The sequence below is a fragment of the Aquarana catesbeiana genome, linkage group LG13 (genome assembly GCF_042186555.1).
Source record: "Aquarana catesbeiana isolate 2022-GZ linkage group LG13, ASM4218655v1, whole genome shotgun sequence".
NCBI lineage: Eukaryota > Metazoa > Chordata > Amphibia > Anura > Ranidae > Aquarana > Aquarana catesbeiana.
The window spans coordinates 121,882,404-121,898,039 of record NC_133336.1 but is presented as its reverse complement, the minus strand read 5'-3'; the positions used below and the strand labels follow the sequence as shown (position 1 = coordinate 121,898,039).

At 46.6% G+C, this 15,636-nt stretch overlaps 1 protein-coding gene across 2 annotated transcripts in view; it reads right to left on the bottom strand.

Annotated features, from left to right (window-relative positions):
* Positions 1-8,800, bottom strand: part of SEC23A (SEC23 homolog A, COPII coat complex component) — a 248,004-nt gene extending 239,204 nt beyond the window's left edge. For both annotated transcript variants that reach the window (XM_073609690.1, XM_073609691.1), the window contains exons 1-2: positions 8,662-8,800; positions 828-1,069 (exon numbers count right to left, since the gene is read on the bottom strand). In XM_073609690.1, the coding sequence (XP_073465791.1) occupies positions 828-1,048 (221 nt within the window). In that variant the 5' untranslated portion in view covers positions 1,049-1,069; positions 8,662-8,800. The remainder of the gene's footprint in view (positions 1-827; positions 1,070-8,661) is intronic.
* Between the last annotated feature and the right edge of the window lie 6,836 nt (positions 8,801-15,636).

Genomic DNA, 15,636 nt, shown 5'->3' with positions numbered 1-15,636 from the left:
TTTGCCTTTTACTTGAGAAGTTAGAAACACATATCTTACTGACCTCTTAAAATGGGAGTAAACTCCCTTTGTTATTTTTTTGACCTACAAGTCTATTATAAGGCTTACTTGTAGGTTCAGTTAATATCTCCTAAACATGCACATAGGAGATATATACATGTGTAGCAGCCGGTGACTTCACTGGAGCATGCGCACTGCACTCTCAATGGACAGCATACCGTCTATTGAGAGAGCTGTGCTGTGGGAGTGACGTTGACGCAGCTTAGCCATTCAAAGGGGCGGGGCCCGCAAACCTGGAAGGAAGACAGAGTGAAGATGGATTCCATGTCAGTGGTGACAGGGCAGAAAATAAATGAGTGCAGCTCTATGATTGCAAAAAAAAAGGGAAAAATTGTATGTGATTCAAACATATATGTGACAAAATGACAAAACTCTAACATAATGGATGTGAATGGATATTAAGCAATGTGCTAATATAGTGACTGCACTACACACAAATGTCCAAGTTGAACGAAATGATGAAATACAGTCCAATTAGGTTTGTGATCCAATACACATGTGGGAAGTTCCTGGCATTCCTGGGAACCTTGGAGTGAAAAAATGAAAGCAAACACCACCACCGTGCAAGAGGGAGGAGGCTTACCAGATAATATTGACTTGACTTGGATGGTATATGCCATACCAGTTTCTTAAGCGCAGTTCACTACATTCAAATCACTACATTTATCATTGAATTTTGTCACTTTTTCATGAAGTAATTTTATATGCTCCTAAATTAAAAAAAAAAAAAAAGAAGAAGGATAAACCAAAACAGAAGAAAATCTCACCAAAGAGGGTTTAGAACAGCTCTACAGGTGGTTCGGCTACAGAGAACTGGTTCATACTGTATAGGGGGCAAATCTGGCCTCTCTTTTATTGGCGTGAAGAGGGAGGCTACCGGCACCACCATTCTTGTGGCCTCCAAACGGCTGGATGGCCAAACATTCCAGCTGAACCGGACTCCATCTCTGTCTTCATTTTGCTGAATAAACTCCAGAAAGGTTGCCATGTTGAGATGTTACTGTGCAACCTGGAACAAGTACATACAAAGTATTTTAGAGAGAACATTTTTATTTCAAAAGTTACACAAAATAATACAAATTGTTGAAGCAATTGAGGCTCGGTTCATACTGTTGAGATGGCAAAGTCGTGTAACTTCCTTCCGAACTAAACTGAGTTTTCCCAACAATTAAGGCCTCATGTACACTGCAGCTGGTAAATGGACGTTTAGGAGTAGTTGGGCATTTTTTTCAGCTGCCTCTGAACTCTCTTATCAGTACATGTACACAGGGTCGTTTATAGTCATTTCTAGGCAGTTGAGTTTAGAAGCATTTTTTGGAAAGCAAAAAAAATGCATTCAGGACCGGTAACTGACGTTTAGCCACGTTTCATTTACAGGCGTTTTAAATTTTTGGCTATTTTTTTTTAAAACGCTTCTAAACGCGGACGCGGCAAAACGGACGTTTTAAACGTCGGTTACTATCTGTCAAGTTAAATCGTTCAGGAGAGGTTGTAAAAGCGTCCCGTGTACATGAAGCCTAAGGGTGGTTGTAAAGGCAGGATGGGTTTTTTTTTTTTCACTTTATTACATTCTCTGCATTAAGCTAAAAAATCTTCCATGATCAGCTTCTCCCAGTCAACCCCCCCCCCCCCCCAGTCCAGTGCTGTGGCGGCGGTTAGCAAGCTTGCTAAAGGGCACTTTTGTGGGCTCAGTCCTGAGGCAGGGTTTGTGCATCTATAGACACAGCATGGCTTGGTCCCTCTCCCTCCTCACAGGACTCAGAGGCAGCAATGGGGGCCATTGGCTCCTACTGCGGTCAGTCAAATCCTGTGAGGAGGGAGCGGTGGAGGGGCCAAGCCACACTGTGAGTCTATAGATGCACAAACTGGCTCAGGACTGAGCCCACAAAAGTGCCCTTTAGCAAGCAGCTTGCTATGGGGGCACTCAGAGAAGAGGAGGAGGAGCTGAGAAGGCAGATGAGGGGCCCCAGAAGAGGAGTTTGGGGCTGCTCTGTGCAATGGTATTAGAAACATTTTAGAAAAAAACATTTATTCCTTTACAATCGCTTTCCCAGTAGTACATTTCTAGGTGTACAAACTATCTGGCTGCTCCTTCCCTAGTGAGAGCCTACCTCCAGCACACACACATTGGTCTTTCCCATGTATCCCTCCTCCAGCACACACAATCTCTAGTTTCTCTTCCAGAGACTCCTCTGCCTGCATTTATACTCACTCACCACACAAACTGTATACTGAACATTGTCCATGTCCTTCCCATAGACATTGCACACTGAGCCCAGACACACAGTCTGGCGGTTCAGCTCTCAGGATGAAGCAGTCTCTGAACTCTTCTGCAGAAGTAGGTTTCCAATTGCTGCTCATTGTATAGTCCAGAATTTTGTATGTGTGTGTTAGGTCACATTCACAGCTGCGAATGGGCTTGCAAGCATTTACATATAAGAACCCCAATTGGGGGTCCAAGAAATTTGCTGTGGGAGCACTATTGAAAGCAATGGGAGGCTGCCACCTCCTAATAGCTGCTGCTTGCATGTATTCAATATGCGGTGATTACCTGTGAGTGATTGGCCCTGGACACAGACTGTACAGCTTACGTGGACACTATTGGCCCTGGTAAATATCAATACCATGTACCAGTGACTATGCATGCATTGCCGCCACACGAATGTCTCCTGCTGTACGCATCTGTATGCAGCATTTTTGACTGTGTGACCTGTGTGAATGAGCCCTTAAATCACAGCTAAACTTTCAGTTTAAGGCTGGGTTTACACTATTGCAAGTTGGATACGGGTTTCTCCGCATCCAATTCGCATGTCAAGAGATCGTGACAGGCTCTCAATGGAGCCGGCGTTCCGTCAGATTAGGCGACCCGTCAAATCGTGTAACGGAAGTGACGTTCCGTCGTGGCCATCTTGGTACACCTCGCACTCGGCCGCAGTAAGCATATAGTCAGAAGTAAGGATGAGCTCCGGCGCGTTCGCACACTCCACGTGCAGAGCCCGCCAGGAAGTCGGCACGGCTCTGCGCTAGTCACAGGCTGTGAGACATTTCCCGATCTCTGCAGCCGCACATCGGGAAAATGTCTCAATGCCTGTGATTAGCGCAGCACTATGCCGACTTCCTGTCGGGCTCTGCACGTGGAGTGTGCGAACACGCCGGAGCGCATCCTTAGTCAGAAGGCAGCAAGCGGGAATCTGGTTACACCCACCGAAGTCTTCCATTTCACGGTTAATTTTAGCAGTAAACTGAGCTTATATAGTAAAATACATATTTAGAAATCTGTCAGACTGTTTTGATGTTGAATTGTAAAAGCATCTGTGATCTGTCTGATTAGCAAACCTGTGAGATCAGCAGGCTTGCCGCTGCTTTTACAATTCAACATCAAAACAGTGTCACGGACTTCTAAATACTGCATTTCACTATATAAGCTGAGTTTATCATTAAAAATAACTGTGAAATGTAAGACATCAGTGGGTATAAAAAGATGTCCGCTTGCCGACTTTTGACAGTAGGCTTAATGCCGACGAGCGGGGTGTGCCAATATGGCCGCGACAGAACGTCACTTCCATTACAAGATTTGATGGGTCGCCAATTCTGACAGAACACCGCTTCACAGATCTCTGGAGCTAATTGCAGGATTCTGTGTGTCTGCTGGTCCGTTTCAGTTCCGAATTCAGCTCTAAATTTGGACCGAAATCGGACTTGAAGCGGTGAACAGGGACGTACTTGACCCCTGCTGTGAGCCGCTTCGTACGGCAGTATGAACCCAACCTTAATCAGCTGCAGGGCTTTGAGCAGTAAACAAAAAAAAAAATACATGTACTAGCTTTACACTACTCCTACATAAGCATTTCATATAAAAAAAAAAAAAAAAAAAGGAAATGAAGTCCATGATTGGACTCCAGGAACTTCAACATACAGTGGATATAAAAAGTCTACACATCCCTGTTAAAATGTCAGGTTTCTGGGATGTTAAAAAATGAGACAAATATCAAATGATTTCAGAACCTTTTCCACCTTTAGACCCCTTTCACACTGAGGCGTTTTTCAGGCGCTTTTGGGCTAAAAATAGCACCTGTAAGGCGCCTGAAAAACGTCTGCAGTCTCAGTGTGAAAGCCCGAGTGCTTTCACACTGAGGCGATTAAAAAAATCCCTGCGGGCCCCCCCCCTCCCCCAAAGCACCTTGTCACCATGTTGATGAGGACAAGGGCCTCTTCCCGACAACCCTGGCCGTTGGTTATCGAGGTCTGCGTGCGGGGGCTTATCGGAATCCGGGAGCCCCCTTTAATAAGGGGGCCCCCAGATCCCGGCCCCCCCACCCTATGTGAATGAGTATGGGGTACATCATACCCCTACCCATTCACCTAGGGAAAAAAGTGTCAATTAAAAAAAACACTACACAGGTTTTTAAAGTAATTTATTAGGCAGCTCCGGGGGTCTTCTTTCGACTTCGGGGGTCTCTCCGGCCTCTTCTCCCGATGTCCGGTTCTTCTGCCGGGCTCCTCCGCTATCTTCTGCTCTTTTGCCGCTCTCTTGCTAGTGGTGGCCCGGTCTTATTCGCCGACTTCTTCCCTCTTCTCTTCTTACGATGTTGACACGATGCTCTCTCCCGCTGTAATGCTGTGTGAGCGCCTCGCAATGACTTATATAGGCATGGGGCGTGGCCACCGGGTGATGTCATCCTGTGACCCCACCCCTTATGACGTCACAGTCCCAGCATGCCCCGGGGCTGTGACGTCATAAGGGGGTGGGGTCACATCACCCAGGGACCACGCCCCATGCCTATATAAGTCATCGCGCACCGCTCACACAGCATTACAGCGGGAGAGAGCATTGTGTCAACATCGAAAGAAGAGAAGAGGGAAGAAGACGACGAAAAAGACCGGGCCACCACTAGAAAGAGAGCGGCAAAAGAGCAGAAGATAGCGGAGGAGCCCGGCAGAAGAACCGGACATTGGGAGAAGAGGGAGGCCGGAGAGAGCGGACAAGAACCGGACATCGGGAGAAGAGGCCGGAGAGACACCAGAAGTCGGAAGAAGACCCCCGGAGCTGCCTAATAAATTACTTTAAAAACCTCTTTAGTGTGTTTTTTTTATTGACACTTTTTTTCCTAGGTGAATGGGTAGGGGTACAATGTACCCCATACTCATTCACATAGGGTGGGGGGCCAGGATCTGGGGGCCCCCTTATTAAAGGGGGCTACCGGATTCTGATAAGCCCCCCGCCCGCAGACCCCGACAACCAATGGCCAGGGTTGTCGGGAAGAGGCCCTTGCCCTCATCAACATGGGGACAAGGTGCTTTGGGGTGGGGGGGGGCGCAGGGCGCCCCCCTCCCCCAAAGCACCCACCCCCCACGTTGAGGGCATGCAGCCTGGTATGGTTCGGAGGGGGGGGGGGCGCTCGATTGTCCCCACCCCCTTCCCTGACCGGCCGGGCTGCATGCTCGGATAAGGGTCTGGTATGGATTTTGGGGGGGACCCCCATGCCGTTTTTTCGACATAGGGGGTTCCCCTTAAGATCCAGACCTAAGGGCCTGGTATGCTCCCAGAGGGAAATTCCCTCTCGCGCTGGCTGCAATAGGAAAATGTGTTTTTCCTATTGCAGCCAGCGCGAGATGTACAGTACCCTGTTGTCGAAAACCAGTTGTCGGAAACATTCTCGCGGCTGCGTACTGTAGTTTGTACAAAAGTCCGACGGTTTTATGTACACATGATCAGACTTTGCTCCATCAAACTTTTGTTGCCGGAAAGTTTGTGCGTTCGCACAGCCAACAAAAGTCCGATGAAAACAGAAAAAGTTTGTCCGATGGAGCGTACGCACGGTTGGATGTGGCTCCAAAACAGCTAATTTGCATGTTTGTTGTCAAAAAGTCCGATCTTGTGTAGGAGCCTTAAGGTAAAGCGAGAATAAACAGCAGCCACATAAACATTCAAATGAAGCCAGAGAAAATGTAGCATGCTGTCAAGGCGACATTTGCTTGAGCAATTTAACACCTAGCAACAAATCAGCTCTATAATTTCTAATCACTACCTGAAAGGTGAGTTACTTTCACAATACCTCCCCTGGGTAGATTCTTTATATGCAATTATTACCACACACATACACACACACAATTCAGCCTAGAAAACACTTTATTTTACAAAAATGTTATTTCTCTTTTTACTTATTATTAGGTGTTCACATTTTAAACACACTTTATGAAGCCCCAATATTGTTCACAAGAACTAAGCAGATATACGTAATGCAACCAAGCTCATATATGGTTGATAGTGGTTCACAACACAGTGTACAATGATCAGTAAACACATCACGGCATAGTTATTATACTAAGTGAGAAATTACAATTTTCTTCTAATGTAAATTAATACTATATGGCAATAACTTAATGTCTTTGATACACGGGTACAATGTTAAAGTGTATCTCTACACTTTAGACTAAAAAATAAATTAAAAAATCTAAATAAAAAACAAACTATTTGTTTTGGACAGATTGGGGAAGGGTTATACCCTCTGGCAAGTTTTTACTGGTCTCTGAGATTCGCTCATCTATTTGTACTGGGGTCATTGTTACGGAGATAGAAAACGGAGGGGAAGTTCAAATTTACAGTTGTTCCTAGAAGAAGTAAGGGAAAAATCTTCCTACAGGGACGCCTGATTCAGTGACAGCTTTGGGAGATTCCCTGTAACTTCCTGTTCCTTCTCTAGCACAGGAAATTGAATTTAATCCAGGGCTGCACAGATCAGGAAATGTCTCACTACCTGTGATTAGCGATGCGCAGTGTAAGCTTCCTGGCGGGCTCAAGTAGGTGCAGTTGCAAACATGCCCGAGCCCATCCTTACCTATAAGGTGTCTACAATTTAAAGGATAAGCTTACCTTTTGGGAAATAATAATAATAAATGCACATATTTTTGCAGAAAGAAATGTGCATTTTGTTATTTGTTTCCCCATTGGGCCTGCAGAGCATTGCAGCTGTGATCAGTGAATAACAGGTGCAATGCCAGGCTCCTGCAGACAAGCCCTACAGCTTTCAGCCTGTACCACCAATGTATGAACTGTCACTTTGAAAGCTGCGGGCTTGTGAATGAACTACAAAGGGGCTCATCAGCAGAGCACTGCACAGCCATACTGTTTTGGAAAAATTACAGTGGGTGCGGGGAGAAGAGCCCCCAGCTGATGTCATGGTGGGGGAAATGCTGGAGCATGTTATAACCTACATATGGGTGTAACATGCTGCAAAATTATGAACTTAGCCTTTAAATAGGAAGTAAACCCTGGTGAGTTTTACTTCCTGCAAATTAAAAGCATAATGGGCTAGTATGCATCGCACAATAGCCCAAAATTTGACACTTACCTGCAAACAAATCCATCACTGTCGCCTGTGCTGGCTGCGTCCATCTTCGCCCCTCTTCCTTCCGGGGGCCGTGGGGACTGGCTCTGTGACTGGCTCTGTGACTGGCTCTGTGACTGGCTCTGTGACTGGCTCTGTGACTGGCTCTGTGACTGGCCGGAGTCGCGTGACGTCACTCCCGTGTGGGAGCCATTAGTAATGGAACACGCTGGGGAAGACCGTTTCTTTACAGCGGATGTGCCGATTACATCATCGGCGCACGTTTAGGAGATATTTCCACTACGTATAGGTAAGCCTTATTCTAGGCTTACCTATAGTTAAAAGTCAGGAGGGAGGGTTTACAACCACTTTAACATACTTCATGAAGCTCCAGCATTGTAAACTCCTTCCCGTCTGCTGAATGTATATATGTGGCAGCATGGAGCGGTTCCATGGTGCTGCATATAGGGGGGGTTTGAAGTTTTGTATTGCGAACATGCTAAATTGCACACCCCCAGCTCCAGTAACAGAGTGGTGATTGGGAGTGAGTAGGTTGGATTCCCAATCACATGATCACTGTGACAATCAATTGCAAATTGCACTCCAAATGCAGAAAACTACGCCGTAAAAAATATGCAAACCAAAACATGGCAAAAAGCTTCATGAGCTATTGGCAGTCCATTGAAATCAACAGGCTGCCCTATGCATGTGGTGCGAAAATGCGCAAAAAAAAAATATGCATGTTTCAAATCAGCAGGTGTGAATGGGGCCCTTATGGTCTGAGCACATTCCATGTAAACAATAGAGATCACCCAGGGTACATACATGGCACAGATCTATATACAGAGAATACACTGCTCACAATCCTGTCATACAATAATAATATTAGAAGAATGATCTGTCAGCACTCGATTGTCCCCCCAATACACAGAAGCCCCCCGATCCGCCTCCAGGTGTACAGGTGAGGAGAAGTGTGGACAACCCTCCCCCTTCCCATAAGAGAACCGTTACTTGCAAAAAGTTGCAGTCCATGCACAGTGTGTGGCCCTTGGAGTGTGTGTGGCCCCTAGAATTTAGAGAACTCCTCAGCCGGTGTGCGTAGATGAATTGGGAGTGCCGGTCATTTCTCTGGCTGTCCTATGAGGGGAGAGACCCCCGGTGTGTACTGCGCCCCTGACACTGAGAGCCGCACACACCCTGAACTGTCCCTCTATGTGTCCGTCCATACACCCCCGTCTCCACACTTACCCCCTCCCCACAGACACACACTTACCTGTCTCCCCTCTCACTACTCTCTGCTCCTGCTAGCAGACAGACAGACAGACAGCCAGCGCACTGCGTGACGTCACCAACATGGCGGCGCCCAGTGCCACGTCAAGGAGCGGAGTGTGAGTGACAACAACATGGAGAGCACCTGGATGGGTCACTGGCGGGACACAGGCTGTGTGTGTGACTGCAATCATATCACATGGGGTGACACTGTCAGGAGCTCTCAGTGCTTGTTAGGCTGCAGCCGGACTGTTAGCTACATTTACTACCTACAACAAGCATGCAGACAGTGAAGGCTAAACCATATCTCCCAACCTTTTTTTTTAGACAGACAGTGCTTTCTTTTCATGCTGTTTAGGCTCTATTCACACTTGTTTCGCACGACTTTGGAGTGTAACTTTGGATGGGTGCGACTTGGATGCGACTTTTGAGGGTTAACATTGAAGTCTATGGCCCTCAAGTCGCATTAACCACTTAAGCCCCGGACCATTTGACTGGCCAAAGACCAGAGCACTTTTTGCGATTCGGCACTGCATTGCTTTAACTGACAGTTGCGCGGATGTGCGACGTGGCTCCCAAACAAAATTGACGTCCTTTTTTCTCACAAATGGAGCTTTCTTTTGGTGGTATTTGATCACCTTCTGCGGTTTTTATTTTTTGCACTATAAACAAGAAATAGCGACAATTTTGAAAAAAACGCATTATTTTTTACTTTTTGCTATAATAAATATCCCCCAAAAATATATAAATGTAGCGCCCTGCTCCTGTTGATCAGGCGCTTATATGTAAATTTAGTGGGTTGTCTGTTCTGTACATAGTTCAGATTTAATCTATGGCTAAATTAGCCTCTGTTCCAGCATTGGCTGTGTTGTGTGCAGTTTCAAGCTGTCGCCTGTAGGTGTCGTCGCCACAGGCCAGTGTTGAAAAGCAACAAGCTGAAGTGTATTGAGTGCTCTTCTTTCTCAGAAGCAACTCAGCAGAGGTGGTCCACTGCTATGCATTCTGGGAGAGAGTACTTAAGGAGCAGACGCCATTTTTGGTTCTCTTTCACCTGCTGGCCCTCTTGGCCTAAAGGTATGTGACGGCTTCCTTTCAGCCTCAGGACCATGCTGGCCCGGGGCTTCGTTACTATGAGTGGACCCAGAGGTCGTCTGGGGCCCGCTGGTTTAGAGGTGGTCCTATGCTGTCTGTCCTGCAGGAAGAAGCCAAGCAATTGAGAAGATCCAGGCGGGGACCCATCTTAGAGAGGACCGTGCGGAAGGCTGGTGTCTCATGAGGGGCCTGGTGACTCAATTGGAGGATGCATCCTAACCTAACTTACCGCACAGTACTGCCGACCTTTAAGGTCGGCTTAAAGGTTCTGGTACTGTGTTGCTGTTCATCTGATATTGAATCCTGTGGCAGAGGATTGTTCATCTATCACTACGTCCTATGGCAGAGGATTGTATAGCAGTTTTGTTCCTTGCAAAGTCTGTGGCAGAGACTTTTTGTTTGCGCTCCATTCCGGCTGCTAGGTCAGTGAGAGAGACCTATCCAGGTGGGCAAAGATCTTTGGACTGAAGGTATAATCGTCTCTAAGATCTTCAATTCCTCAATGATCTGAAAAAGGTATTTGAATTTTCCTGCAACTCCCTTTCTACCTCTTCACTGCTACTTCCTAAAAAGTTTTCATTAAAGCATTGGAAAAATACTAAAGTGACTGGTGCATACATTGTCGGATACAAAGCTCAACATGGACTCTAGGATCCTGATATGGTGAAATTACAGGTAAAGGGGGTGACGGTAAAAACCCAATTTATTTCAGCAGCTCCTTCGGGGGTTAGTGCTACATAAAAAAAACATTTTTTCCCCTCAGTTTAGGCCGATATGTATTCTTCTACATATTTTTGGTAAAAAAAATCGCAATAAGCGTTTATTGATTGGTTTGCGCAAAAGTTATAGCCTCTACAAAATAGGGGATAGTTTTATGGCATTTTTATTAATATTTTTTTTTTTCCCCCCCCTCACCTTCCAGGACAGCTACTTGAGAGATGATCGGCTCTGCCCTCTACAGGAAACACAAATCAGATAGAATTTAAAAAGCCCCTCCCTTTCCTCTGACCCACAGTTCTTTTATGTTTCCAGCCCCTCCAGGAGCACCGACACGTTTGTTCTTTTCTTTTGGTCTGGTAACTGTGGTTGGTGGACCCCCCTTCTCTGGTTTCACCCAGGACTAGTTGTGGCCAAGTCCTGGATGATGGTCTGTACCAGAAGGGTTTCCTATTTCCAAGGGTTACTTGCCTTTGTAAAATGGTGGCAACTCCCTTCCTTTCCCCAGCGCTGCTGTGTGGAACTGTGTCCTCCTAATTGCTTCATTCCGGTGTACCAAGATGGCGTCAGGAGGACTTCCGGTGATGCAGCAAGATGGCACCGGAACCGGAAGTCACATGACGCACTTCCGGACGCCGAGTTTTTATAAGGAGCATGGTGTGGAGACACTGAGGACATGCTGCAGGGGAATGGCCTGCTAAAAACGCCATTCTAGGCGCAGTTTTTGCGGTACAGCAGCAGTCTTCTCTGCGACCGTTCTCCGCTTGCTTCATGGAGCCTGAGGACAGGTCTGAGGATGGAACGTCCGCTCGTATTGAACCAGCGGCAGCATCCGGGTCCCATACTGCCCCCAAGGTAAGCCCTGGTTTGTGGATAGATACAGCAAGGGACTTCTTTTGTATGTATCCTTTTTATTCATGGCCCTTGTTTCTGCTCTCTTCTAGGCCAAACCGGTGAAGAAGAAATGTGGGAACTGTAGAGCCAGGCTCTCTGATAGTTATAAAAAGCTATTTTGTGAGGATTGTATCCCACCCAGAGCTAGTTCAGAATCTTCCTCCTTTAAGGAGTTAATGACTTCTATGAAGGAGGTAGTGGATTCTTTTCGGTCACTGAATGACAGGGTTACTAGTTTAGGCCCTCCCTCTTCTAGACCCATAGCTCAAGATCCTTCAATCTCTGCTAAGTCCCTTCCCTTATTAGTATCTGAGACTATTAGTTCACGCAATACCTCTGATCTGGAGGAGGGTGAGAATTCAGTCTCTTCATCTGATGAAAAGTCTGCATCAGAGGAAGATACAGGTAGCTCATCCAAGTATCTCTTTCCAGTTGAGGATATTGATGAACTATTAAAAGCAATTTATACCTCAGAGCAGATTGAGATGCCACAGCATGCTCAATCTGTACAGGATAAAATGTATAGGGGCCTTCAGGGACGGAAATCTAGAACCTTTCCGGTACATCAGTCTCTTCGAGACATGATTCTATCTGAATGGAAAGAACCTGAAAAAGGTTGTTCCAATCCAGAGGACACAAAGAAGATTTCCTTTTCAGCCTGACTTTGAGGAGGTTTTCTTTAAGTGTCCTAGATTAGATGCCCCTATGTCGCAGGTGTCCAAAAGATCAGATCTTTCTTTTGAGGATTCTGGGGTCCTTAAGGATCATATGGAGGCCGTCTCATTGCTACATAGGGCCTGGGATGCTTCAGCTTTTTCTTTAGGCCCAGCGGTAGCATCTACCTGTGTGGCTAGAAATTTAGACGTATGGGTTCAGCATCTAGATGATCTTCTGGCATCTGACACCCACAAGGAAGACATTAGAGAATCCCTCCCACTCATTGCCAAGTCAGTCGCCTTCTTAGCTGATGCAGCAGCAGATTCAGTGAAATCCGCAGCTAGGGCTTCTGCTCTCATTAATTCAGCTAGGCGAGCTATCTGGTTTAAATCTTGGGAAGGTGACCTTATCTCCAAAAATAAGCTCTGTGGCATTCCTTTCGAAGGCAAACTGGTTCTTCCTTAGAAGAAGTCTTATCTGGTGTCTCTGAGAAAAGTAGACGATTCCCTTCTTCCCAAAGGAATAAGCCCCAGAATAAGAGGCCTTTTCGTAGCTTCCAAAACAAGGCTAATTTTAAAGCCAACAGGCAACAGTCTAAAAAGAAATGGTCCTTTAACAAAGACAAACTCAAAGGAGGAACTCCCTTTGCTCCTTCAGCCCCTTCCAAGAATACCCAGTGACGCCAGGTTAGGGGTAGGGGGAAGATTGTGCCACTTCATCAAGGAATGGGCAGAGATTTCCACCAATTCCTTCATCCTTCAAACTCTGGTAAAGGGTTACAGATTGGAGTTCAAAAATCTCCCCCCCAGAGGTTTTTTCTTACCCACCTGCCGAGAGACCAAGAGAGACGGCAAGCCATGTTAAATTTGATCTCTGTGTGGGAAACAGAGGGAGTTATTTCTCCTGTCCCAGTAGTTCAGAAGTTCCGGGGATTTTATTCTCACGTCTTTCTGGTCAAGAAAGCTTCCGGCGGCTTTCGCATGGTCATAAATTTAAGCGTCCTGAACCAATACATAGTTTACAGACGTTTCCGTATCATTTATTCAGTAAGAAATCTGTTGTTACCCTGGACCTTCAGGTCGCTTATCTTCATGTACCAATCTGCCAGAGCCACCGAAGGTTCCTCAGGTTTTCAGTGCTCGTGGGAAACGAGCCGTCTCATTGGCAGTTCAATGCCCTTCCTTTTGGTCTCTCGGCAGCACCGAGGATTTTCACAAAAATCATGGCCGAAGTCATGGCCTTTTTTCGAATTCAAGGTGTATCAATCGTCCCATATCCTAGGCGATTTTTTGATTTTTTTTTTTTTTTTCTCAGGGCAAGGAGTTATTCAAGACCTACAGTTGGTTTTGCGGACCTTTCAAAAATTAGGGTGGAAGGTCAACCAACAGAAGTCTTGCCTAGTACCCTCACAGAGCATACTTTTTCTGGGTTATCTAATAGACTCTGTTGCCCTAAAGATTTTTCTTCCCGAAGAGAAAATTGTGAGAATTCTTCTCTCTGTGCAGACCTTCAACTGCTCCCTCAGACCTCCCTTCGGCGAATCATGCAGTTGCTGGGCCTAATGACTGCAGCCATTCCAGGGGTGCCTTGGGCTCAATTGCATTCCAGACCCCTTCAGGCTTTTCTTTTGCTCCAGTGGGATCGCAGGAAAAATTCTCTGGATCAGCTGGTAAAACTACCAGAAGGGAATTTTCTAGATCTCGCCTGGTGGGAGCAGCGAGAACATCTGCAGAGGGGGAAGGATTGGGCACAACATTGCCCGATCAAGATTACCACAGACGCCAGTCTGTGGGGTTGGGGTGCTCACTCACAGGGTTGGCAGGCTGAAGGAGCCTGGTTGCCAGAGGAAGCAGGTCGCTCCTCGAATTTCAGAGAACTTCTGGCTGTGAGGAAAGAACTTATGTCTCTGGGAGAGAGGGTCTATTCAAAGGACCTTTTAATATTTTCAGACAATGCCTCAAGAGTGGCGTACTTGAACAAGCAAGGGGGCACTCGCTCGGAATCACTTCTGTCATTAACGCAGCAGATTCTGTCCTGGGCAGAGATCTATGTCTCTAGAGTAAGGGCGGTTCACATCAAGGGGTCAGAAAATGTGCTGGCGGACTTTCTGAGCAGAGTGAGCATCAGTTCCAGTGGTTGGGAACTACATCAAGGCACGTTTCAGGAGGTGGTGGTGGGGTCTCCCCACAGTGGATCTTTTTGCCTCCAGTCTCAACAGAAGCTACTGGCGTTCTTCTCTCTGGAGAGAGAAACAGAGTCCTTGGGGACGGATGCACTGTCCTTCCCTTGGGACTTCAGCCTGGTCTGTGCCTTCCCTCCTTTTCCCCTTTTGCCCCTAGTGGTTCGGAAAATTATTCAGGACAGAGCAGAAGTCGTTCTGATTGCCCCCTGGTGGCCCAGGAGGAGTTGGTTCTCCTCTCTGTGTATCCTCCCTGGCCCCTTCCACTTTGAAAGGATCTACTCCATCAGGGACCAGTATTGCATCCAAATCCTCAGACCTTCCTTTTGACGGCCTGGAGGCTGAGCGGCGCATCCTACAGTTAAATGGATGTTCAGAGAGGGTTATTCATACTGTCCTGGACAGCCGTAAATTGGTCACAAGAAGAATCTTGGGAAAGTTTGGAAAACTTTTATTTTCTGGCAAAGGAAATCTGGTTTAGATTCTTTTTCCCTTCCCTGCATTTTAGATTTTCTGCAGGAGGGAGTAAAAAACGGGCTCTCTGTCAACACCCTTAGGGTTCAGGCTGCTGCCCTATCTTTATTTTCAGAGAGAAGACTAGCGGTAGATCCCTTAGTCAGGAGGTTCCTTTTAGCCAGATCTAGGCATACTCCCAGGATCCTCAAACATGTTCCTCCCTGGGATCTGTCGTTGGTATTAAATGCACTAACAAGGTCTCCTTTTGAGCCTTTGCATGAGGCTTCCCTGAAAATGATTTCTTTGAAATTGTCCTTCCTTTTGGCTATTACGTCAGGGCGAAGGATTCCGGATCTAAAGTCTCTTTCCTGTAAAGATCCCATCCTGAGGATTTTAGAGGACAGGGTGGTGATTAAACCCGATCCACTCTATTTACCCAAAGTTTCTTCCAACTTTCATAGGTCCCAGGAGGTAGTCCTCCCTAGTTTCTGCACCTCTCCCAAAAATGCGGAAGAGGAAAGGTTTGGTCTTTTAGACGTTAAGAGGTGTCTTCTACTTTATCTAGAAAAGACCAGTGGTTTTAGGAGTTCCTCCCAACTGTTAGTTTTGTTCAGTGGCCCCAAGAAGGGGTCCAAAGCATCTAAAAGTTCTATTGCTAGGTTGATTAGGGGAGCTATCTGTGAGGCATATAAAGCGTCAGGTCGCACCCCTCCTTCTAGAATTAGGGCCCATTCAACAAGATCCATGACCACATCATGGGCAGAAGGAGCGGGAGCTTCATGGGAAGATATCAGAGTTCAGATGCTTTCCAGCCAGGACCTTTCCTTTGGTAGGAAAGTGCTTCAGGCTGTCGTCCCTCCCTAAGGTATAATATCTTGCTTATCCTCTCAAGTAGCTGTCCTAGAAGGTGAGGGGGGAAAACACCCGTTAGACTTACCGGTAACGGTATTTCCAGGAACCTTCCAGGACAGCGTCTATATTCCC